Source organism: Colius striatus, chromosome 27 (assembly GCF_028858725.1).
Source record: "Colius striatus isolate bColStr4 chromosome 27, bColStr4.1.hap1, whole genome shotgun sequence".
NCBI classification, from domain to species: Eukaryota; Metazoa; Chordata; class Aves; order Coliiformes; family Coliidae; genus Colius; species Colius striatus.
In genome coordinates this window covers 1,690,624-1,714,822 of record NC_084785.1, presented here as the reverse complement: position 1 = coordinate 1,714,822, position 24,199 = coordinate 1,690,624, and the positions used below count along the sequence as shown (strand labels likewise).

Genomic DNA, 24,199 nt, shown 5'->3' with positions numbered 1-24,199 from the left:
TTGGGATTGGGTTTTTTTGGGGGGGAGGGAGGGGTATTTCTTTGTTTTCCTTTCCTTTTCCTGCTGCAAGCATACGGCGGTACCTGTGCGGGCACTGACATCACACTGCAGAAGAGACATTTTTCAGGCAGTTCCACAGACTTCATTTTATTTTTGGTTTAAGGCTGATGGGGAACTTAATCCCCTTTGCCACAGGACTAAACTGACCAGAGGATCTCTTTCCAGTGTCATATCCCTTCTCACATCTCCTGGGAAGGACAGTGTTGGGAGGTAGGAGCTCCAATAGCTCCCCTCCTCCTGCAATGGGATGTGGTGTTCTCCTGACCCCCTTTAATGTGGTGGAGACAGACACTTCTTGGAGAGTTACCTGCCAGCTGGTCTTTGGAGCTCTGCTCTCCAAGCACAGAGGGCTGCTGAGGAAGAGGAGGTTCAAGGAGCACAGCTCATCATTTGACCATCATCCTCGCTGTGTCTTCAGAAACGTCTCTGGAGCCACATCTGGGTTTGACTCCCGTCCTGCCTCAGCAGCACAGATGATGATGCCCTGGGAAGAGCAGGGTGAAGAGAGAGGGGTTTTTTGGTTTTGAGGTTTAAAAAAGCACATTCTGGGCATCAGCCTTCGGAGCAGAGGACACCAAAGCACCAAACTGCCCCTCGACGCCTGGGCTGTGCAGTGGGAGAAGGCTGGGCAGGATGTCCTGACCCTCCCCGAGGTCCCTGCTGCTGTACTGCCGGGGGGAAAAAGCCCCTTTCTTCTGTGAGAGCAGCTGCGTGGCGATGCTGGTGAGGAGAGGGGCAAGGGCAGAGTGGGACAGTGAGCCTCAGCCTGGCCACAGCCAGGGGCTTGTTCCTTAGACGGGGGCTGAGCTCACCCTGACTGAACAGACACCGGTTTTTAAATGCTGCTGCTGAGCTTTGGGGTGGGGGAGGGTGGGGGGTTTTGAAAACAAAACAAAACTAGACTGTGAACCTCTTTAGGTTGTGTGTTTCCAGCCTTAGGGAGTAGCCAGAGAAGGGTGTCCACAGCTCTGCTTTCTGGGCTGGCTTTCCCCAGATTCACTAGGTGAATTGATTTATTATCATATTGATAATGTTGCCCACCCCACCCAGGAACTCAGTTTGCAGCCACGCTGATAAGCAGGAGCTGGTTGAGGAGCCTTCCCCTAGTGGGTACAGTGCTGGAGGGGCACAGTGTGGATGGTTTGGGATGTGTTTTGGTGTTTTGTGCTTCTCACTGAGCGTCTTCCTTCGCTCCCCAGCTGCTGGGGTGGGGGGGGTGATGGCCATCCTGTCACCTCACCCCGGTGCTGCTCGGTGCTGAGGGCTGGAGCTGAGGCTCCTCACATCTTCCCTTTCCTGTTGGAAAGCCAAAGTGTGTTGGAAAGAAGGTGTGCTGGGTGGTTTTCTGCCTGTTGGCATGTGACAAGGGCCCTCGGTGCTTGGCAGAGCCTGGGGTGGGCTCAGCACTATCCTGGTCACGTCTCACCCAGGTTTGATCGCTGGCTGTACCTCACTGTAGCTCCTGCTTTGCCTTAGGTGCCAGCTGGATCATGTTCCTTTTAGGCTCCTAAGGGTTGTCACTGAGTCTCTAGGTCTCTGTCTGTTGAGATGACTTTGTCCCCTTGGTACCCAGAAGGTTAATTATCTTGGGAGCACCCTTCAAGCCAGAGGGACCGCACAGTCCCTGGGCTGCTCGCTGCTGTGGGTGATGCCTTCAAGGAGAGACAGGCTCTGCTTTATTCCTCCCAGTGTCTCTTGTTTGTGTCATTGTCCCTCTTCCCTCCATGCTGGTCTGTGGGACAGAGCTGTCCTGAAGCAGCGTGCCTTGTCCTGCCTCTGGCACCTCACACTCATTACCTGTTGCTGCTGAATTCTCAGCAGCTGGGAGCAAATTGGTATTGGAAACTCCTTTTCCCTGCTTGAGAGAGCTGCAACCCCGTCTGACTGACTTGATGTGGAAAAACTGAGTCCCCTGAATGGCATACGTGCCCTCTCTTTCTCTTGCAAGGAGGTATTTGGAAAACACCGTATTGCTGGCGGCTTTCCACGGGGCAGAGGGCAGCTGTGCTGCTGCCAGGGCCGAGCTGGGGCTGGCAGGAGCCCTTCAGCAGCACGCTCAGATGGAAAAACCTCTGCCTTGGAGGTGAAGGGAGGAGGGGGAAATGTTGTTGTCTGTGCCCTGGAGAGCATGAGGTGCTTGTAAACTGTGCCAGGGAGGTCCTCTGCATCCCTGAGAGCTGGAAACATGGCAAGGACGCGTGACATTGGGCTTTCTTGGAGCTGGTACGAGCCCCTCACAGTTGGTACAGCCCCTTGGGAGCTGGTACGAGCCCCTCAGCACCCGGGGTGGATCCTGAGTCTGTTGTTTGTCTGGTTTCGGGTTGAATCCTGTTTTCTTGTCAACTGAGTTGATGTTGAGAAATCTGCAACTGGAAGATTTGGGGAGGGAGGAGGATGGGGAGGGTGTGAAGGGGTGAAACCCCTCAGAGAAATAAGGCTCCTGGCAGAGGGACCTTCCCTCAGCTGAGGACAGAGCTCTGGTCCGTGGCTCGGGCAGGCTGGTACCCGCCGTTGGGGAAGGGATGGGCCAGGAGGACGAGGAGGGAAAACGACCCAAATGGAGCTTGTTATGGATTTGCATCCGTGTTTCCCTTCCCGTGTCCAGTCCAAGCTCAAGTTCCATCTCAGTATTTCAATAACTCAGGTGTTGTAAGAGATAACCTGTCAAAACAAAGAACATAACTTATGTCACGTGAATTGTACAGTTATTTGTAAAATTCCATGAATAAAACCGATCCTGTACTGACAGAGGCTCCCCGGCAGGCCTGAGGGGCAGAAACCTCCCCGGGGGCCGTGCTGCCGGGACCGTGAAGGGCCGGGAGCTCCTGTGGGTCGGGCTTTTCCCAAGGAGAAGGGTTTGAGGCAGGCTGGAAGGGCCGGGTGATGCAATCCTGCTTGTGCAGTGCGGGGTGCCCGACGGAAGGTGGCACTGGCAGCCCCGCCATCGCCCTGGCCTGGGCCTGCCAGGCCTCCAGGAGCACCTCTGGAATTTAATGGTTTATTGGGGGTTTGGTTTTTTTTTTCTTTCTTTTAAATGTTATTTCCAAGCGCTGGTGTTTGGCTGGAGAAAGGCTGGGGGGTGTTGTATTCCGCTCACACAAGGGAGCCTGACTGGAAGCAGCATTATTTATGTCCTTGCTTCCTCACCCTGCGTGAGGGGAAGGAAACAAACCCCCCCATACTCTGCTTTTCTGCTTCACTTCTTTTCCTTCAGCCTGTTTCTATGCCATTACCCTGCTGCTGCCAGCTCTGAGCACAACGTTTAGAAACCTCGTTCCAGCTCGAGAAAACAGAGCTTGACGTGCTGGGGCGTCATTTTTAAGAAATAAAGGCTATATTAAGGAAGAAAGGTGCCCGTCCCTCCTCCCAGGTGCCCGTCCCTCCCCACAAGTGCCCGTCTCTCCTCACACCTCGCTTCCTTGGGGGCTGTGAGGCAGCAGTGTTCCCAGCCCGTGTGTCAGGGATTTGCGGGGGGAGGCTCTTTTATTTTGGCTGAACCCCTCAGGGACAGCTCTGCTGGGATAGGGGCACGTTTAACCCTCAAGATAAACCTTGAGCCCTTCTCGCTGTTGGCAGGGGAGCGTTGAGGCTGATCTCTGCATGCTCCAGTGCCACAGGAAGGCTCTTGGCTTCCCAGCCTGCGCTGCCAGTGAAGCTTTATTTCCACGTGCTCAGCTTTCTCTCAGCATGTCCGTGGCCCTGAGCCCCGGCAGGGGGATAACTGAGGGCTGCGTTTCCCTTTGGGCCATTGCAGGGAAGAGCCCTCCCGCCATGGTTGGGGTTGGGGGGGGGGTGCCCGCTCTGTTGCTTGGCAACGCCGTCCAAGATGGCGGCGGGAAGGGGCTGAGGGGGGGTTGCGCACGTGACGGCGCGCGCACGCGCGGGCACGCGCCTCCCCCCCCGTCCCGTCCCCGGCGGCGCGCAGGCGCGAGGCGGTGCGCGCGCAGGCGCTGAGGGGCGGGTGAACGGCGCTTTTTGGGGTGGGGGGGGTGACACGGAGAGAGAGAGAGGGAGGAGCGCGGTGTGGCGGCGGGGGGAGGGGGGAGGGCAGCCGAGCGCCCAGTCCACGGAGCAGCCTGCGGATCCCCACCCGGTCCGGCCGCGCTCAGCTGCCGGCAGCGCCCCGCGGCCCCCCCGCGCCGTAGAGGGGAGCGGGGGCGGTGGGGTGGGTGGGGAGGGGAGGGTGGGGGGGGCTGCGTGTGAGGCCGGGAACGGCACCACCGTTACCGCAACCGCCACCCACCATGTCCGGGCGCGGCCACAGCAAGCTGCCGACCACCGAGCGCATCGTCAAGGGTGAGGGGGGCTGGGGCCGCGGGGGAAGGGGCTCCTGAGGGGCGCGGACGGCAGCCCCTGGGGTTTGGGGAGGGGAGTGGGTGTTCTGGGGGACACCCCAGCCGAGGGAGAGCCCGCGGCCGGGGGTAAGATGGGGGGGGGGGGGGGGGCATCCGTTGTCTGGCAGAGGCCTTTGTGGGGGGTGGCTTCGGGCTGGGGGGGGATACCTCAGCTCGGAGTGGGGGGGGAACCTGCTGTGAGGGGTATCCGGGGGAGATGGGTTTGTGGCATGGTGGGGGGCAGCCCGGGTCTCAGAGGATGAGCAATCCTGCCCCCTTCCTCCGTTTTCTGGTGCAGTTTCTCACCCTGGTGCAGCGGGAGGGTGGGAGGTGGGGGTGATTGGCTGCGGGATCACCCCCGGCCCCGTGGGGCTGTGGTGGGAGGTTGCTGCCTGGCAGCTGCTGGTGGTGGTGAGGAGGGGGAATCCCTGCTTTGGGGGGGGGGATCCCCTTCCTGCAGGGAAGGCAGGAGTATAGGGCTTGGAGGGGACAGATGCCAGCCCAAGGGGGGCACAGGGAGGGAGGCATTGTGCTCCTCCACACCCAGGAGGTCCTCAACCCCCGCGGCCTGGGAGGCCAAGGCCCTGTTTTGGATGGAGAGGGGTTAGCGTGGCCCTGCTCCACATCTCCCTCTGAGGACTAGGGGTGCTGAGAGCCCACCCTGCCCTCATTCCCTCCCTGCCTGTGTCTTGCCTCCCTCAAAGCCGTGTTTGCTCTTTGGCCGCCCCGAGGCGGGTGCCAGCTGGCCCCCTCTTCGCCACCCGTTATAGTAGGTACTATTTTTGAAAGAGCAGAAGACACCGAAGCGGTTAACGAGGAGAGAAATACGTTAGCTGAGAAACTCCTGGATGGGGAGGGGGGGGAGGCTCTCACGATGTGCATTTCGCTGCCCTAATTGATCTAGTGCCATTTTCTTACCCACGCACCGGGGAACATCCACTGCACGCCTTCGCTCGCTTCAACTTTTCTGTGCTCAGCACCCACCGCCCGTAGCCGAGAGGCACCCGGCTGTCAAAGTTACACAATCGGGCCCTCTCGTGTCTAAGCTGCTCGCCTCCGTGGCTTGGAATCATTGCAGGCAGCCCCTGCTGCCTCCAGCCAGCTGACAAAAAGGAGCCCTTTCCCAGGAAAGGGGATGAGATACGGATAGGGGAGGGATGCACACGCTGCCATCTCCCCTGCCTGCAGCCCAGAGGGGCTTTTTTTTCCTGTTTATTTATTTATTTCTGTTAGCCTGTCATGTGGCCCATCACATGGTGAGATGGTAATAACCTCGAATGAAGGGACTAGGGTGGCAGCCTGGACTTTGAGGCCCCTGGGGCTGGGTTAGCTCTGCACAGCTCCCGGGTGGTTTTTCGTTGGCTTGCTTTCAAAATACAGCTGGGAGGGCTCGTGGATTTGGGGAGGAGGGACACGGGGTCTTCCCCAGAGCTGTGCTTGTGCCTTGGTGATTGTAGGTCTGCAGGCAGCCCGAATGGCCAGTGCAGACCGTAAATCTCTTGCTAAATCCCAGGCAGCTGCGTGTGTGTGTGTGTGTGTGAGTGTTTAGGTTGGCCTTGTTCAGGGAAGGTAATGTCAATGCAGCCATTATGATTCAGCTGAGTCGTCTGTGTCCCTGCTGCCAGGGCTTCCAAATCCTGGGAAACCCTATCAGCCAGTCCTGCTGACGTTGGCCACGCTGCTCCAGGGCTTGTCGAGCCTGCATCCAGCTGGCCCTGCTCATTTCGGTCATCAGTCTGAAGCCAGGTGGAGTGGAGGCTTGTGTTGGCCAGAGCCTGCTCTCTCCATGCATTAACGTGTCGAGGACAGGGTTTGATTTCCCCCAGGTAGGCTTGGGGTGCTGATTTGAGTGCCTCTGGAAATTTGGGGAGGAATAGCCTCTTCCCATGACTCTGGTTATTGTTTAAAGGTGGGGACATCGGTGGTGGCTGTTAATAATTTAAAAGTGGAGATAAAAGCTAGTTCTGTTCCTTTGGAAATACCTGCAATTAAGTAGGATGTCGAGTTTTAACTGTGTTTAACCTATATATTTACGTCTCTAGAGCCCTGCAGAAGCGTTAGCTGTAATTATGTTTAGGCAGGAGAAGTGGAGTGTTTCCATTTGCCTCGGGTGACTTCACACAGCCATTGTTAAAATCTCTCATTTACGTCAAGAATTGCTTTTTAGGAGCCCAGTTCTAGCAGCAAACTGGTGGCTGATGCAAACTGGGATTGTTAATGCGCAAACTTGGTGCTGTCATGAGTGTTCTTGGGGTGATTGTGGTGGAGATCTGAGTGGTGAGCTCAGTCTGGTCATCCTCATTAGGCCTACTGCAATTTAACTGCTGGGTCCCAAGCCTGGGAAGGTAGGTAGGTGGATGCAACGCCTTGGGCTGACCCCGACTCACATAGGTTGGGTGCTCAAGCTCAGGACCTGGGCATGGTGGATACCTTTTCCCCCTGAGCTCCATGAAAATGAACCTGCAGAGCTTTTTGGTTGCACAGAAATGATTCTGGTTCCTTCCACCTCCAGTGAATGTGCCCCTGTGAGGTGTGAGGTGCTCTGGGAAGCAGTGGTTAAGCACAGCTGTGTGCTGGGAGGATCCTTTCCCAAGGCACGTGAGCAGGGCTGGAGGGTGGAAGGCAACTCAGCTTAACTGTGTTTGCAGTTGCATCCACAAAAAATCCTTTTAAACCCCAAGGTATTGGTGTTTGGACACCTGGCTGAGCCAGAGCAAACAATCTGGAGTGGTTTTTTCATCGGGATGTGTGTGTTAACAGAGGGATGCTCCGTTAGAAGCTGGTGGAGGAGTGGCTGGGATGTGGTGCCCCGGTTTTGGCAGCCGTTGCGCGTTTGTCTGCCGTCGGTCATGTGCCAAATCCACACTCTGTTCCGTGCTGCCTGTGCTCAGCTTGATGAAGTGGTGGTTGGGTTCCTGCTTTTCTGCAGCCAGGCAGGCTGGGCCTCCATCAGTGGGTTGATACTAAGGAACTAGGCTGTGGTGATAAAGCTGGGACCTGCGCTGAGACTGTGTAGCTGAAGGTGTACTGTAACAAGTGGTTCTTCCAACCTTGCTCCTTACTGTCTTTTCAGAAGGATTTTGGCTTTTTCAGGCACCATTCTGTGTACCTGGTTTGCTTTCTTTGTGGTTGTAAGACATTTACAGCATGTGTAGGGGATGTAAGACTCCTGATGTGATGCTGTCTTAGATATCAGCTGTCTGGTCGGTGGTGCAAACCTCCCAGATGTATTAGAGATCATGTTTCCTACCTAGCTGAGGCTTTTTAGGAGTAAAGCCTTGGCAGGGCCATCTGGACACTCCTACCTCGTGCCACCTGGGTGGTCAGCTCGGGTGAAGTCATGCTCCAAGAGAAAACCCCTGCCAAGCTGCTCCCCTCCTGCGCTGCCTCTGGAGCGTGGTGGAGATGCTGCTGCAGGCACTGAGTCCTACCCCGTGGGATTTGCTCAGCGAGGCTCCCCAGTGCCTTCCACAGGAGCTGTGCCTCTGGGGAGCCAAAAAACCCAGCGTCAGATCAACAGACACCATCTTCAGAGGCTTTACAGAGCTTCCCTCAGCTCTGCTGCCGAGAGGAGAGGGTTCAGAGAGTGTGCTGCTTCATGCCACTGCCTTCCAGCTGATGGAAAACGTGGAGCTTCCTTCCTACCTCGTTTTTGATGTGAACAGCTACTCTTGGATGGTTGGGCACTGGGCTTCCTCCAGTCTGTGGCAGGTTGGGAGCTGTAGGGAATTCTTTATGACAGGCCAGTGTGAAAGTCAAAGCAGCTTTGGGATTGCAGGCAGAGCAAAGGAAGGCTTAGGCAGATCTTAAATGCCAGGGAAGTTGTGGTTGGTGAGAAGCAGCAGCACAGACACAGTGCCATCACTGTGACTGCTGGTCGTTTCACCTTGGGCTTCTGTAAGGCTTGAGTTGGTGGGTCTCAGCATTGCTGTTTTGTAGGAGTACTCGAGGAGGGGGGAAAAAGAGCTGTGAAAGTGGCTAAAAATGGAGTTAAAAGGCCAAGGTGCATGGTGTGAGGCCTCAGGGCGTGCCAGAGGAAAAGTGTGAATGCCAGCAGGGTCAAGATGGGATCTCTAAAAAGCAAGTTGTGTCATAATCCAGCAACTCCTCTGGACGGGGCTCAAGAAGATCCCGAGTGTAGGCAGCCCTGGAAGCATCAGTGCCGTAGGGCTTCTCCACATTGCCTGGGAACCTGCTATTCTGGGGGGCTTGTTCCTGCAGGAAAGATACTTTGCTATTTGGAAATGGTCCTTTGTTTCCTCTGAGAGCAGCAGCAGGTGCCTCAGGTGGGTGCTGGAGGTGGGATGGAGGGGAGGGAAGGTGGTGTCCCCCCTGTTTCCCTGCTTTTCCTGTGCTGAAATAGGGGGTTGCCCTTAATAAATGAAGGCAAAAGCTGAGAGGGCTTTGTCTCCTGCAGCAGGAAGGGTTGTGGGGTGCCTTTGGTGGCACGGGCAGGAGGAGGCAAGCTGTTCCTTAGTAAGTAGGGCAGGGTGCTGGCTTAAAATAGCGACCAACACCAGGCTGCTTGTGATGAAGGGAGCTATTTAGGTAAATCCTGGGGTCTCAGTGGGGGCAGAGCCGCCTGCTAAGCTAAAGATACTCCTTGGAGACCTATATTTGTCTGGGATCCTTCCCAACTTGGCTAGTTTTCCAGGTGTTCCCTGTCCCATCCCTGCAAATGGAGTTGGGATGGTGGGTGTGTTTACTAGAGGCCCGTTGCGTTGATGTCTCTGATGATAATGGAATTAGACATCATTAAGCAGTGGGAGTGTGGAAATAGGCTACGTAAAGGCATCAGCCTTATCCTATAATGCAAGGCTTGGCTCTGAGTGGCTCCTGGAGGCTGGCAGTGCCCAAGAGGCATATGCCACTAGAGAGCCAGGTCAAGTGGAGTAGGAAAACCCTTCAAGGCAGGCAGAGTGGTGTAGGGGGCAGAGGGAGGAGTGGGGAGCAGCTTGGCACACGGAGCGTCTCTGGGCAGGGTGGCACAGACCTGAGGTGGGATGGAGGATGAGGGGTGGGTGCTGAACAAGAAATCTCAGTGCAGCTTTTAAAGATTTCAGTGTCAGGGAGGAGGAACTTGGGGTTATCCAGACTGCAGCCTGGCCTCAGAGCTCTAGAGCAAAGCATCGCTGCTGCCTGCAGCTGCAGCATCTCCAGCCATGAAGACTCGAGAAGGGCTCACAGTGTTTCCATAAGGAGCAGAGCTGGATGTGAGCTGTGGGAGAGGGCTGTTGGGGTTCCTCTCTCTAGAAGTCTGCATCTGGCTTCTGGGTGCTTTCCCCTAGCTCTGTTAGTGAACCTTGGTAATGGTGCTGGCTGGAAGATGGGAGTTGAAAATGCTTTTCCTTGCTCCAGTGACTGCTGAGAGCGTGCATGAGGATCCCCCCTGGGGTAAGACAAGCAGTTTGGGGTGAATTTCAGGAAAAGCAGAGGGAAAATGGTCTCAACAGTTAAGAGTCTTCAGCCTGGTTTAGAAAATACTCCCTTTTCTCACTTGTGAACGTGCTAAAATGGCTTCTCAAGCAGCAGCAAGAGCATTATGCCAATGGTGATGCCTCAGATACGTGTCACAAAGGTTTCTTGGAGGAAGACCCTGAACAGCAGCACAGAACAGAGGGCTGGTTTTGCTAATTCAGCAGTAACTGGGGGCTCCTGGCATATGAGGCTGCTCTAAAAACATTGCTAGAAGTTATTTAGCCTGTTCATTAGGTGACTTGCTCTTTGGTTTGCAAGCAGGCTGCTCTGGCTGATCTCCAGCCTGGCTACTGGAGAGATTTTAATGAGTTTGCAGCTGCCTCCGGACCGTGGGCACCTGGCTGTGCTTTATAAGGTGATACCTGGGTGTAAATGTGGACAGTAGAGTTAAGCACAGTGCAAGAAATGTTTTAACCAGCCCTGTTTTGACCTGGTGCAAATGCAGCTTTGCAGCATTAAGGTGTGAGATGGGAAGGGAAACCAAAGGCCCCTGTGGCGTGTGAACTGGTCTGGTTTTTGCTGCAGCAGTGAGTGTAAGTGCCCAAACTCCTATTCATTGGTGCTGTGACCAGCTTTTACTGGCTGCAGTGAAACACTTCTCAGAGGGCTGCAGCCCGAGTCTTTCTGGGTGTTATTTTGTTCAGGTTTGGCACGTGGAGCAGCCGATTCCTGCCTCCAGACGTCATCCCCAGCTGCGGCTTGTCAAGTAGCAGGGGTGCAGAACTGTTTCCTGCTTCAAGTAGCTTTCAGATGGGAGCCCCCTCCCTGCCCTGCCAGGTGGGGTGGGATTTAGGCTCCCTGGCAGGTGAGGGATTTGCCTTCCACACAAAGACCCCGCTGTGTCTGCGCTAATGACGCCTTGGCAGCCTGTGAACCTTGTGAAGCAGGTGGTGAATTTCCCTGCCTGCTGACATCAGGAATCCCCCTCCCTGCTCCTTGGGGGGAACTCACATTTTTTGAAGTAGCTGCAGCTGTTTTGCTTTAGACCTCAGCCTTTTTCTGGTTTGTTTCTCTCTTTTTCCCACTCAAGCTTAGCAGTGACCCCCTTGGGTCAGCTGAAGGGCCGTCCCTCCGATGGGCCTGGTGAGAGGAGGATGTTTGCTGTGGCTCTGAGTGCTCTTGAGTGGTGATTTCTGAGGAATCCAGACCCTTGGCACTGCTGGGAAGTCTGTAGAGCTTGAGGAAGAGACTTGGGTTATTTTTTCCAGGCTGGTTTTTGAGGGCTTATGTTCTCTCCTTGTCAGTAGCTGGTGAGTTGGCAGTGGGTGATGTAAGGAGCCCGTGTCCTCGGCAGAGGGCTGGCTCCAGACAGATCCTCTTGATGACAATCCCAGGCAAATCCGCATCAGTGCTGGTCGTGAAGAGCCAAACCTCTGCACAGCCAGGCTGGAAACTGGATGAGCCCTATGAGCAAAGCATGTTTAGTGCCTGAGGAGGCTGAGGAAATGCAGTGCCCACCAAGTGTGGTTTTGACACAGCCTCTGAGCTGCAGAGCACTTTGGCACGAGCGAGACTTGACCCTGCAGTGTGTGCCTGGCTCTGGGCTGCAGCTGCGGTTCAGTTTTGGTCGTGGGACAGGCCCAGAGGCACCAAAAGCCACAGGGAAAGCTTTTGTGGCCGTCTCCTGGCCGAGAGCTGGGCAGCTGAGGTGCAGTCTTGCTCTTAAGTCACCTCTGTTGTAATTAAATCCTCGGGGATGTAATCTGCCCTGGCTCCTGGAGGAGCACGGACAGGGAGCAGAGTGCCAGCTCCACCTCGCGGGCCGGCGGCCCGGCAAGGAGCCCTGGCAGCTGCCTCTGGGCTCGCCTGCCGTGGCAAACCTTGGCACACAGCTCTCTGGGTGAACCCTCCTTCAGCAGCTGACGTTTACTTTGGCAAAGGCACCTTCTTTTTTTTCCCTCCTATCCTGATAACGCTGTTTACTGTCCGTGCTGCATGTTTTGCCAGCAGAGCAGTTTAATTACCTTCTACGCCAATTCAAGTTTTTGGGAGTCCATGGGCACAGTCCTCTAAGGTCTCAGGCATCTGAAATGAGCAGATGGGCTTGGATTTTTAGGTAGCCCTTATGGTTTTCTAACCTCCTGGCTTTGCACTCGGCGTTTGTGGCAGCGTGGGGTTGCTCTGAGCGTGGCCTGGGCCGTGCTCGCTTGGCACACGGCGTGTTTGCGTTTGCACTTGGATGCACGGGGCTGTTGTTTGGGGCTGAGGTGGGGTTGTTTTTTGGAATGAAACATACCTGGCTGCTACACAGACCGTGTGTGCCAGGTTCTAGTCACCAAAAGTCAACGTGACATCAAAACTTGGGTGTTACTCCTTGAATGACCGAAGGGCAGTTGATAAGGGAACGGTTCAGTTGAGTCTGTCTCGGTTTCATTCGACTCCAATATCACGATGACTGTGCCTCTCCCCCTTCGAAGAAATCATTCAGCTTGATAGAATTCCACATACAATACAGATATTTTTAGGGTTATTGTGAGGAGATATTCTGGCTGTCCTGCACAAAAGCTCAAGGGAAGGATCAGAGCAACCTCTCTGAACCAGTTGCACACTGGGAGGTTGCGGCTCCAGCAGCACAACTCTGACTAGTTTTGGATGCAACTGGGGCATTCTGAACTGCATTTAGTGCTCCTCTGTGTTTGAGGGAGCTGCCATTCTGTAGGAATTCAGATCTGCAAAATGACTGAGAAAGATGCCTCGAGTCTTGTGTTCCAGATCCTGTGAACAGGGACAGGGTGGAGTTGGTTTGGGCTGATGCTCAGCACAGGGCCAGATCCTCCTGCAGCTCTTCCAGGGCTGAGAGACAAACTTTTCTCCTTTTTTCCCCCCTTTTCCCTCTACTGAAATCAGGGGTTTCATTGCAAGGAAGGAAAATTGCTGCCCTCAGAATCAGACAGAGCTTGTGTGAGTTTGGAGCAGGGCAGACAGAGATGGCAATGGGAGTTGTTTCTGGCTCTCACTGTGTTTCTTTGAGGAAGGTGTTTGCTTTGCTTGGTGACTCTTCTGAGACATTCCTGTTATTTATGTGAGCTCAATCCAGCAGCAAGAGGAGAGAAGTTCCTTATTTTGTCAGGTGCTGGGAGCTTATATACTGAGAGAGCAGTAGTTCCCTGACATAGCAGGGTCGGGCTGCCTGTGCCAGCGCTGCTGCAGACTGAAAAATGACCCAGATTATTTGTCAGGGCTTGGATCAGGCTTTGAGAGGCTGGTGTCAAGCATACAGCTGGGGTAGTTTGGGCTTTTTTTTTTTGGCAGACTCTCCCTGAGGCACCCCAGGGAAGAGCAAAAGCCACACAAACCAGCTCAGGGATTCTTAAAGCACAGGCTTCTTGGCATTTGGTGACCAGAAGGTTGTGTGGTTCATAATTGTAAGGAAATAAATATCATTCCATGGAAAATTGGGGAGTTTCTACTAAATAGTAGGACCAAGAGCAAGTTGAATCTGCCAAGCTTACTCTAGGTTCAACCTGGCCTTGCCTTTGGACTGGATGCCCAAACAGAGAAGCACTGAAGCAGGGTGGCAGCAGTGGCATCCATGGGTTTGTTCCCTGTTAATGACTGCAAAAGCTCTGCACCATCCTGTGATTTCAGCTTTCTGGAGCACACAATGGCCCTGCTCTTGCTTTTCCTTGCTGAACTCCTCCAGGTTACTGCCTCTATCTGAGCCCTGGCCTCCACTTTGAATAGAGGAATGTAGGTTAGGTGTGAATGGGAATAGAAATGCCTGATAAAAATAACATTGGGCTATTTGGAAATTGAGGAGGGGAAAAAAAACCCCTCAAGCCAAGGCTGGGCTGCTGCTGGTGCTGTGCACAGCTCACACAGGAGGCAGCTCCCTCCCCGCTCCTCAAAGCACGTACGGATGGCTCCCACGCAGAGTTCTCCCTCTGAACCTTTCTACCTTTGCCAGCCAGGTCTGGTTCCCTCCCCAGCCCCATCTCTGGCCTGGCAGATGGGTTTGTCAAACGTCAGGCAGATGTTTGGGATGCTTCCCAGCACAGGTGGAGAGGGTGCAGTCACTGGCACCTTGCATCGTGCACCTGAGCAGTGAGAAGACGCGTCTACGTGTCCTTAGTTTTGTCTGAGCTGTGCTGGCTGCCCCAAATGTCCTTCTTTCTCCCCAAAATACATCAGTTCAACTGTCCATCTGTGATATCATTCATTTGATGAGGAGCAAGCAGGCTCTTGCCCTTCAGATTCCCTCCCAGACCAGCATCACAGAATCACAAGGGTTGGAAGGAACATCAAAAGCTCACCCAGTGCAGCTCCCCTGCCAGAGCAGGACCAGCCAGAGCAGCTCACACAGCAGCTCAGGTTTGCCATCAAGTATGTTTAACCCTGGGTGATGTTTTGGGGAGGGGACACCTCCTTTTCATCACAGACCTCCCTTGCTCAGGGAACAGCCCAAGTTTTGCCATAGCTGTCGCTTCAGGCAACTGGCACTTTGCTCCTTTTTCAGTCCTGGATCTCGCTTTGTTGCTTTTTACAGCCTTCCAAGGGACTCTCAGATGGACAAACAATAACTTGAGGATCACTTTGTTTTCTCTTCCATGGGACTGGCTCTTGGAGGTGTGGATTGAGCAGCTGTGCTCTGTCTGCTGCTGCTGCCCCCAGTCCTGGGAGGAGAGAGGGTCTTTGCTTTGTTTCTTAGAAAGATGCAAGACAGATGATGATATGACCCAAGCCAGTCTGTGCTGGGAGAGCACTGGTGAAGCTTAAGTATGGATCTAGAAATGCAACATGTGCTTTTTTCCTGCAGGAATCCACTGTTTGCTCCAGTGATGCTCTGGCTTTGTAGAGCTGGTGGTAGAAAAGAAGCTTTTTGTCAGATTCTCCTCTCCTTTACCCTCCACAGTCTCTCAAGAGTCCTGGACTGGCAAAACTGCCACAAATGAAGTCTTGCACTGTAGTCTAACAAAGCTCTTCCTCTCCTCTTCATTCTCCTGGAGTCCCTCGAGCGTGGCTGACCTTTTAAGCCATTTTACTCCTCAAAAGTTCACCTGCACTCACCTTCTTCTGTTTGTGGTTTGGCACGCAGCGTGTCCTGATAGTGGAGTGGGAACTGCAGCCTCTTCTCAGGAGCATCAGTTTTGATGCCCTTGCAAAATGTATAAGACCCAGCCCCCCAAAAATGCCTCTTTAGACTGGGTGCCACACGTGGTTTTGTGTGTGAAGGGAAGGTGCCACAAAGGTCACAGGGTTTGCTCCTTGCCACGTTGTGGAGGCTTCATGTGTTGATTTCACTAATCGTTGCCTGTGGAAGGAGCTGGCTGCTGGGGAGGAGCTCCCAGTGCTGCTGGGGAGCTCTGACTGGCCACAGCAGGGGTTCTGTGAGATAAGGAGTTATCTCCCCATTTTGCAGGTAGGAGCAGGAAGTGGGAAAGGCTGTTCCACCCTTCTCAGAGCCAAGGTCAGTGTCAGTGAGCCCAGGCTGGCTGCAGGAGGAGGATGAGCCCCCTTCCTCCCTCTGTGCTTGTCACTCTGACAGAATCAACCACCAATAAGGATAAAAATGCAGATCTGTAAAAACAAAAGTGGGTATTTGTGCATCAGATAACCACTTGCAGAGTTGACTAAAGCCCTTACACAGGTGGTGCTGGCTAACAGGATTACTCACTTTGGCAACACTAATTACTTAAATACTCATCCTGGTCCCTGGGCATTGCTGGGTTTGGTTTCCCCAGCACTCAGGCTCGAGTGTGTGTTTCTCCTGACTCTCTGGCCTGTGGAGGATTTGTTCATGCAGCCCTCAGGAAGCTTTTTGAAGTGCTCAACAGCTCTGGCTCTGTCTGCTCCAGCACTGCAGGACCAGAGAGCTGCGAAGTCGCTCTTCGGGGTGGGTTAGCAGGGAGCACAGCACAGGCCACGTGCAGCCATCTCTGGTGTCTCTGGAGCAGGTTTTTCTCCCTGCACTCCAGGCTGGCTGCAGCTTGGCTGGCAGACAGGCACAGCAGAGGAGAGAAGCTGGTGCCTTATCGTGCCCAGCTCCTTGTGGGAGTGGAGCCATGCAAAGGCAGGAGGGAACTTACATAAAAGTTCTTGGCTGCTGGCATCGGCGCAGCCTCATGTTGGATCTTGCATAACTCGCCTCTCTCGGGCTACCAAGAAAAGGCAAAGCAGACCATGCCAGGAGCTTTCTGTGGCTCTCCTCTGCCTCGTGTGATGGGCAGCAGCGCTCATGTGGTCACGTGCCAGCTCCCTTAAACCTTCAGTCCCAGCTTCTGGTGGCTTTTTTACTTTGTTAGGGTAGCCCCGGAGCCGGTGGCAGCGTTTGAAGGAGGGGGAACATGGCACTGGAGGGTTCCTATCTCTCTGTTCTCTCCTTAGACATCCTTTAACCTCCAGGCACTCCCTGACTCCCTGTGGAGTCCATGGCAGACTCTGGGACAACTGCCCACTTTGCACAACTACTTACAAATCATTTTCCAGTCACGTAACAGCCGGGGCTCCCAAAGCCTCCCTTGCCTCGAGTCCTGTGCCCACACTTCCACCAGATGCTTTTGGCCTCCCTTGTTCCAGACCCCATTTGTGCCAGACCTACAGCTTCCCTCCTGCTGTGCTGCAGCCGCTGCCATCCTCGCTCAGAGCCTCAGAACACCTGCAGAATGCTGCAGGATGCCGAGTTTCTCGTCGGGAACTGGAGGGCTCGCTTCATTTTTTTCCCCTTTAGCTGTAGAGATGAGCTCAGGGGGGTGGGGGGGATGTTGCCTGGCCTGTGTTGGCATAAGCAGGGGTCATGCTTAAACCTCTTTAATTGGCAGCTCTGTGAGGGAGGCACTGCATGTGCCCTGGGCTGTTGAAGGCATGTGGGGCAGAGCAAAGCTTGCAAAGCGGCCGATGAAAGAGGCCACGATATCGCAGGCACCGGCTCCCCTTTCATCCTCTTCTCCTCTGGCCTACATTTCACCTTAGCTGAGAATTTATGTTCAGCTGCAAAGAAGCTCTTGTGCAGCCTCTGCTATTTTTTTCCCCTCACTTTGCCTCCTTGGTTTTAGAGCTAAATTGCTGCTCTATTTGCATCTAAAAGAGATGGGGGCTGTGTCTGTTTGACCAGCACCTTCTCTTCCCCAGTTGGATTCAACACACTTTGGCATATGGGCTGTCTTTACCGGGTGATGGGTAAGGACATCCACCTCCTTTTCATATCAGATCTTTTCCTTCTCTAGCTGAATTGCAGTTAAGTGCAAATCTGTCTTTCACCACATGACAGGATGGCATCAGAAGCAGGAGATGTGGAAGCGACGATGGTACATTATCTAGCGAGTGGGTTTTGCTACAGGCAGGCTGTGTTGGAGGCACTGCTTACTCAGAAGCAGGCTGGCACCACAATCACTGAAAAAGGGCTGGAGAAAGGCCTGAATTGCCTTCTAGATTTTGGGCTAGCTGGGGGATCTTGACCCAAAGTGTGTTACAGACAGAGGTGTGTTACGTCCTTACAGCTGGGACGGTGAGTGGCAGCAGGGTCAGAGGCTTTTCTTGGGAGTGGCAGCACCCCAAAGCAAAACCCATCCTGCACGGTCACACCCTCATCAGGACTCACTCCTGGGAGTGTTGAAAGGGCTTAGGAGACCCTGGCTAAAGGTGTTTTGACAGGGAAGTGGTCTCTGAGACCTGAGATGGACCAAATCACTCTGTGGGGCCCGGGAGACACCAGCAGCTGAGCCCCACGTTTGGGGCTGTTTGATTTCAATGTCTAGTTTTTCTCTCCTTTTTCCCCCCAAACATCCAGGGTTCTAAGTCAAGACAATTTAAATATCCTGCAGGTGCCACGTGTTCTCCATCTCTTTTTTGATCTAGCCAGGCCCAGGAGAAGGCAGATGAGGAAACGGGATGGTTCTCACTTGTCACCATTCTGCTAGAGGTCACCTTCTCACCACAATAGTCTCCACTGTGGCTTTTGATGGGATGGTTTTCCATCTAGAGTTAAAAACCAGGGAATGTGTTGCAAACAGATGAGGCCCTGAAACGTGGGATTCCGTCAGGATTTAGCAATTGCAGTGACTGGGGTCAAGCTTTATGAGGTGGGCTGTACTGAGAGGTGCAAGACCGTAGCCTGGTAATAGTGGCTTTGTGGGCACTGAATGTTCCATATGAGTCTTTCTACCTTTGTTGTTGGTTCCTGGGTCTGGAGTGAGGGTTTTTTTCTCCTCCTGCCTTTGCTGATACTTGCATGCAGCCCTGCTTTAGTGCAGCATGGTGATGACAAACGTCCCCAGCGAGCCGGGAGCCAGCTTTGGCGACGGCGTTTTCGGCGGGTGCATATGGCTTTGAGTCTGCACACGGTGCCTTTGGAAACATGCTGAGGGGTGGCTTCAGTTGCAGCACAGCTTTTCCTCTCTCTGTACTTGAGAGCATCATTTCAGTGAGAGTATGTTTCTTGAGTGTGTGCTTGTCTTGAAGCTTGGAACGAGAGCCTCCTGCTGAAAAGACTGTAACGCTGCTTTTTTTCCCCTCCCCAAAGAGACGTGCTGCTAACTTCCCCACTTCCCTTTCCAGCTGTCCCGTTCCCTCCCACGCAGCGGCTCACTCTGAAGGAGGTGTTTGAGGATGGGAAGCCCAGGCTTGACGTCTTGAAGAGCCACTTGGTAAAGGAAGGGCGCCTGGAAGAGGACGCGGCGCTGAAGATCATCAACGATGGGGCGGCCATCCTCCGGCACGAGAAGACAATGATTGAAGTGGAGGCTCCCATCACAGGTCAGAGAGGGGTTTTTTTTGCTGTTGGAGTCCTAAAGGAAGGGCTGTCTAGGAAGCTCAGGCTGTTTTGCTGCCTTCCTTCCATCAGCGAGCTTTTAACACCGCCTGAACTCTCAGAACAGAGGCTGTTGCCCGGTGTCAACGGGACGTGTCTCTGCAGAAGCTGAGTGTCCAGCAGGGGTTGGCTGGGTCAGAGCACAGCCACGCTCTGCTCCTTGCTGCTGTCACGACCTTTCTTTCCTTTAGCATGTAATTCCATCCCTCTTTTGTGCTGTTCTTCCCCCCTCAGTGTGTGGTGACATTCACGGGCAGTTTTTTGACCTGATGAAGCTGTTTGAAGTTGGAGGATCACCCAGTAACACCCGCTACCTCTTCCTGGGAGACTACGTGGACAGAGGCTACTTCAGTATAGAGGTGACCAATCAAAGTTGAGCCTGGGGGTGCTGCTACTAAAATAACCTACGGTTTTGAACCAAAGCCAGCACATGCAGACCTTTCCCACACCAGATTTTATGCTCCAGCCTGTTGTTGCATGGAATGAAAATGATGATGTAGGTATTTGCAGGTGTGATTTTGTCAGGAGAGGGTCGTGGTTGAGGGTTGAATCTTCCCCCGGTGACGGAGGTGAACGGCAGCCGTGGGGTTAATGACTCAACTCTGCCTTCTGAACTTGGGTTTTAGTATCACTTGTAGCTGTCAGTCAGGGCAGCAAGAGGGAGAGTTGATTGTATGTTGCAGGCAACAGGATCCTACCAGGCAGTGGGAAGCAGATGTTTAAAAACTTGCAGGATTCAGCTTAGCAGGGCAAAGAAAGAGCTCCACTACTGAGTCACCACTTCCCTGCCGTCCCCCTGAAAGCATCAGCCTTGCAGCTCGGGAGAAAAGGAGCAATAAAGCGCCTGGGTTGTTGTACACCTCGCTGTGACCCAGGAGTTTAGTGCCAAGGCATGTAATTGTGTCCCCAGCCACGCTGTGCCCGTGTGGCAGGCGGCCTTGTCACAAGAACAGTCACCTTAGAGCCATCAGCCGGACGGCTGGCGCCGCGGCAGGGTTCCACCGAGGATACCACCGAGCGAGGGCTGGGCAGAGCTGCCAGTTGTTGTTCTGTAAGGGCAAAATAATTAATGGATCCCCGTGGTTGCTGCTGGCTCAGTGGAGGCCTGGGAGTGACAGGGCAGGCAGGATGGGAGAGCTCTTAGCAAATGCAACCCCTGAGGGGTTGCAGCTGCCTGCTTTAGGAGAGGCAGAGCTGGGTGGAAAAGGAGTCTTTGTTCCAGGTGGGGGCAATGTAACGGGGCATTTGGGGAAACGAGGGCAGGAGAGGTGGGAAAACTGTCCTGGAGTAACAGAGTAAGTAGTTTGTCTTTGAGAGGAGATGATGAAGAGCACAGTGCAGGAATAGCCAAACCATTGGGTTTGCAAATTTTCCTCAGTTAAGTTTTGAGGAGGAACTCTCAGGGATGAAGGCAGTTAATGCAAGTGCTTCATTGAAGGATCCTGCAGAGGCTTTAGGAGGATACTGCCAGCAGCTCGTGCTTCAGCAGCATCCTGGATCACTTCCAGCCCTGCACTTGATGTGTCCCTAAAGCCTGACACTGAGCCAAAGGGTGAGCAGGTTCCGGGGCAGAAGGGACGGATGCTCGGGAAGGTGGGGTTGTGGCTGGTGGGATTTCTGGTGCTGCTGGCAGGAGGAGCCCCAGAACCCCTGGGGAGGAAGAGGAGGAACAGGCATCTGCCTGCTTGTTGAAGTGACTTGGCTTGTGCAAACAGGCTCCTCAGTTTGAGTGATTTACCTGGAAAAGAGATTATGTTACAGCACAGCGACTCTTCCTGAGATAAAACACGGAGGGGCTTTTTGTATTCACCACAGAACCTTCAAGTGGGAGTTGTGTCCTGTGTCCAGGCACAAATTTTGCAGATCCTGGGTGGGGAAGTGCTTCTCCCACACTTTGCTCTTACCCTCTGACTGGCCTGGCATGGACATTTTACTCCTGAATCTGCAGATGCGAGTCCCTGAGTTGGGGATAGGTGCCCTTGTCTCTCCATGCTGCGATTGCACGGATTAGTTGCAGGGAGGTGGATGAAAAGTCCCCCATGAAGAACAGGGCTGGTGGGAAGAGGCATCTTGGGTTGTTTTGAGGTCTGAAAGACCTCGTGAGGTCTCTGCTGTTACCTGACACTCTGACTCAGAGCCTGGGCCAGGCAGCCCCAGGTGTTTTCAGGCTCAAAGCCTTGGGGCAGTTGCTCTTTGTCAGCTCTGAGCAGGAAGTTTTGATTCCCTGCTACTCTTGACCCTCCTCCTTCTCCTTTCCTGCAGAGGGAAAAGCCCCTGAGCACTCCTTTACCCCACAGAGCTGACATTGATCTTTCACGACTCAGGGTGGGCTTTGATTAGTACATGCGGGGGCTGATCCAAATGTCACTGATAAAGCAGAATCTCAAAGGCTTGATTCCCTTGTTCCCATTGATGTGTGCCTCTTCCTTCCACCTACTGCTGATGGCTTTGAAGAGATTCCCACCTGGCTGTGCAGAAAACTGGTTTCTGTAGCGAAACAAGAGGTTTGCTGCCGGCCTGGAGGGTGGCTGCAAGCAAAGAGTTAATGGGTGTCTTTGCATCAGTGTTCTTTTTGCTCTAAAGGCTTCTCTAAACTGCAGATCTGTAGCAGCTGAAGTGCAGACAGGGCTGATCTGTGAGTGTTTTGGGGTTGGAATATTGATCTCTGTATCACAGAGACTCAGGTGATGGAAAGGCACCCAGGACCCCCTGTGCTTCCTGTACTGGGAAGGTGGAGGGAGCCATGGCCAGGCTTTCACTGCCCAGACTTGTGCATCCATGTGCTGAGTGGGGATATTATGGAGTGCCTGCCCAGAGCAGCTGATAACCATGAGCTTTTAACTGAATGAAACAGGAGGTAATTGTATAATTGCATCCTGATGCAGGCAATCAGGAAACAAGATGCAGAATTGGGGGCCAAGGAGGTGTTAAGGCAGAATAACCCTCGCAAGCTTCCCCCCATCACTGCCAGTATTCGGTTGCCAAGGTAAAAAGGAGCAGTTTGTGGCTCAGACAAAACCTTTAGAACTCCCCAGAGCCTCTGTTGAGCAGCTCAGCTGGATATCTTCAGCAAATTATTTCTGGGCCTCTGGCTTAGGGAAATTCTCATTTAAAAAGGTTCATTGCCAGTCGGGATAATGAGGCTGGGAAGCATGGTTTGGTTGGGGGATTTGTTATTAAAGAGTCGTGGGGGAGAGAGGGGAGGGAAGTAACCGTGTGAAAGCTGCAGTGGCTGCTGGAAAAGGACTCAGCAGAGCATTTGCTTTCAGTCTGTGCCACAAAGGTCCCTGTGCCAGCGAGGCTAACTGGCCACAGAGCTGCTGAAGGGGCTGCCGGGCAGCAGGGAAATCGGGCTGAACGCCCGTGTTTGGTGATGCTGATGAGGCAGCATCCTGATGAAAGGCCTCTCTTGCCAGTCTGCAAGTGGGAAAGGTGCTTCCTTCACCCTGCTCTCAGCTTTTGGTTATGTCTCCCAGCCCTCAGGCACGAGAGGCCTGAGCTCATGGTACTCACCCAGGGACCGTCCTGGTCTGTGGAGCCAGAACTGCCCAATTACCCTGAAAGGAACTGCTTGATTAAGTTCCAAAGGGAAACAATTCTTCTGACCATGAATAGAATCCGTGGCAAGAGTAAAATGTCTCAGTAAAAGTGCTGATGGCACACACACCTTTGCCAGGCTTCTTGTTTCAAATCCAATGAGATGAGACTCACCTGATGCTGGAGTTGGGTGCCCAGGAGTGTCACCAGCATTGAATGCACTGGTTTATCCAGAGGAGTAGTAGAGACATCCAGTTGACATCCTCCAGCACGAGGGAAGGCAGATCTGTGGGGCTGGGATGCAGGAGTTCTGCTGTGCTGTTCCTTCTGTGCCCACTCCAGGGGGAGCTGGCAGGCTCCATGCCTGTCACTTGCTTGTAGGTGAAGGGGTCTGGAACGGGTCTGGAGGTTGTGCTGTGGCTCATTGTGGGCAGCTTTGGCAGCAGCCTCTCTTGCTTTTGCTCTGGGAGCAGGTAGCAATTCTCCTGGCAGTTCCCCCACCATGACCTGCTGAGCTTTCTCCCTTGCAAGTGAAAGCAGGGAGGGAATTACACTGGGGCACGAGCCTGAGGGCTTGGCTTCAGGCCTCACACCCTTGGGCAGAGTAAGAAGGAAGATGATTTAAGCCCAGGAAGCCAGAATTGTCTGGAGTTGCTACTGGGCTATTGTAAACACACAGTAATCAATTCCTGGGCACTGTGCCTTGAGCTCTGGGAAAGGCATCTGTAGGAAACGCCAGGAAGCATCTGAGGCATGTGAGTGAGTGTAGAAACCTCCCTTGTTCCTCCTTCCAGCCCCCCAGGAGCTGACAGGGGCTGTTGAATGGCCTTCACTCATCGTAGTCCCTTGCAGCACAGGGAGCTGCAGCAGCAGCCCACACGTCAGCTCCAGCCTCTGTGCTGCTGAGTGACTCCCTCCCTTCACTTCCAAGTCACCTCAAAACACTTTGAGTGTGTTTTTTCTCTCTCTTACGCCAGTTGCTGACCTTCAGTCCATCTCAGACCCTCCTCTTTATTGATGCAGTGTGTGTGTTTTCTTGCTTGGCTTTGATCCAGTGATGCCAACTAGGGCTGGTTGCTTTCTCCAGTCGTTTGGTTTCCTCTACAGTGGCTTTCACTTCTAGCCCACAAAAGTGACTTTAGGTTGCAAACACAGGACATTAAAGCTCCAAATCCCAGAATCACCAGAACTGGCATTGTTAGGGATGGTGCTTCTGTTACCAGCTGCAACAGAAGGTTATTTTGGCTAGCCTTAGCCACAGCTCAAATCACCTGCCACTGGCCTCATTTCTGTTCCAGTTTTCAAGTTCACAGTTGGCTGTTGCAGCTTTTTTTGTGTGGGGCTGAATCCCAAGGCAGACACGAGGGGTTCCTCCAGCTCCTTGGGGTGTTGGGGATCCCTGTGTGTCGCTGCAACGACTTGTGGAGCTTCCCTTGCAGGTCCAGTGTTTCAATAACCAGGATATCTTAAGGTGTCTCCACTGGAAGCTAACTTGAAACTGGTTTATTTTGGTGCTGGAGGTGGTTTCCATGCCACAGCAGCTGGTTCCTGGAGAACTGTGCACCACATCAGCAATGTTTTCAAGTGTCACACTGTTGACAGACTTCACGGTTCACGTTCTCAAAGCGTGTGCTGTGTCCTGTAGCCTGGCAGCCTAAAGGGTAAGCTCTTATTAGAGGCTTTAATCCAGATCTTGGAGCTTGCTGTCATTGTGGGTTGTCCTTCCAGCCCTCTGACCCAACAAGGGGAATGTGACAAGGTTTCCCCAGGCTGGGCACCTGCTGATGTAGCTGTCAGCTCTAGCCCAGGAGGGCAAGCACGTTTGTTTTCCAGCCTCTTTGCAAAGCCACTGTGAGATATTTCTGGGACTCTGGTTAAAAAAAATGGTAGTTTCAGTTTGACTTTGGGCTGTGCCTCATCAAAGCCAGTCCTTTTACAGGTGTTGCTGCACACATAGGGGATGTGGAAAGGCCTCTTCAGAGCCAGGCTTTACTATGCTTGTTTTTTGACTAGGCTTTTCCTGTTTTGAACTTGAAGTTCACAT

General features: G+C 53.6%; 1 protein-coding gene across 4 annotated transcripts in view; it reads left to right on the top strand.

Moving 5' to 3' along the window:
* The first annotated feature begins 4,075 nt into the window (after positions 1–4,075).
* The window catches only part of PPP3CC (protein phosphatase 3 catalytic subunit gamma), a 31,738-nt gene continuing 11,614 nt past the window's right edge, over positions 4,076–24,199 (top strand). For all 4 annotated transcript variants that reach the window (XM_062015811.1, XM_062015809.1, XM_062015810.1 and 1 more), the window contains exons 1-3: positions 4,076–4,356; positions 18,366–18,563; positions 18,853–18,977. In XM_062015811.1, coding sequence (XP_061871795.1) covers positions 4,305–4,356; positions 18,366–18,563; positions 18,853–18,977 — 375 coding nt within the window. In that variant the 5' untranslated portion in view covers positions 4,076–4,304. The remainder of the gene's footprint in view (positions 4,357–18,365; positions 18,564–18,852; positions 18,978–24,199) is intronic.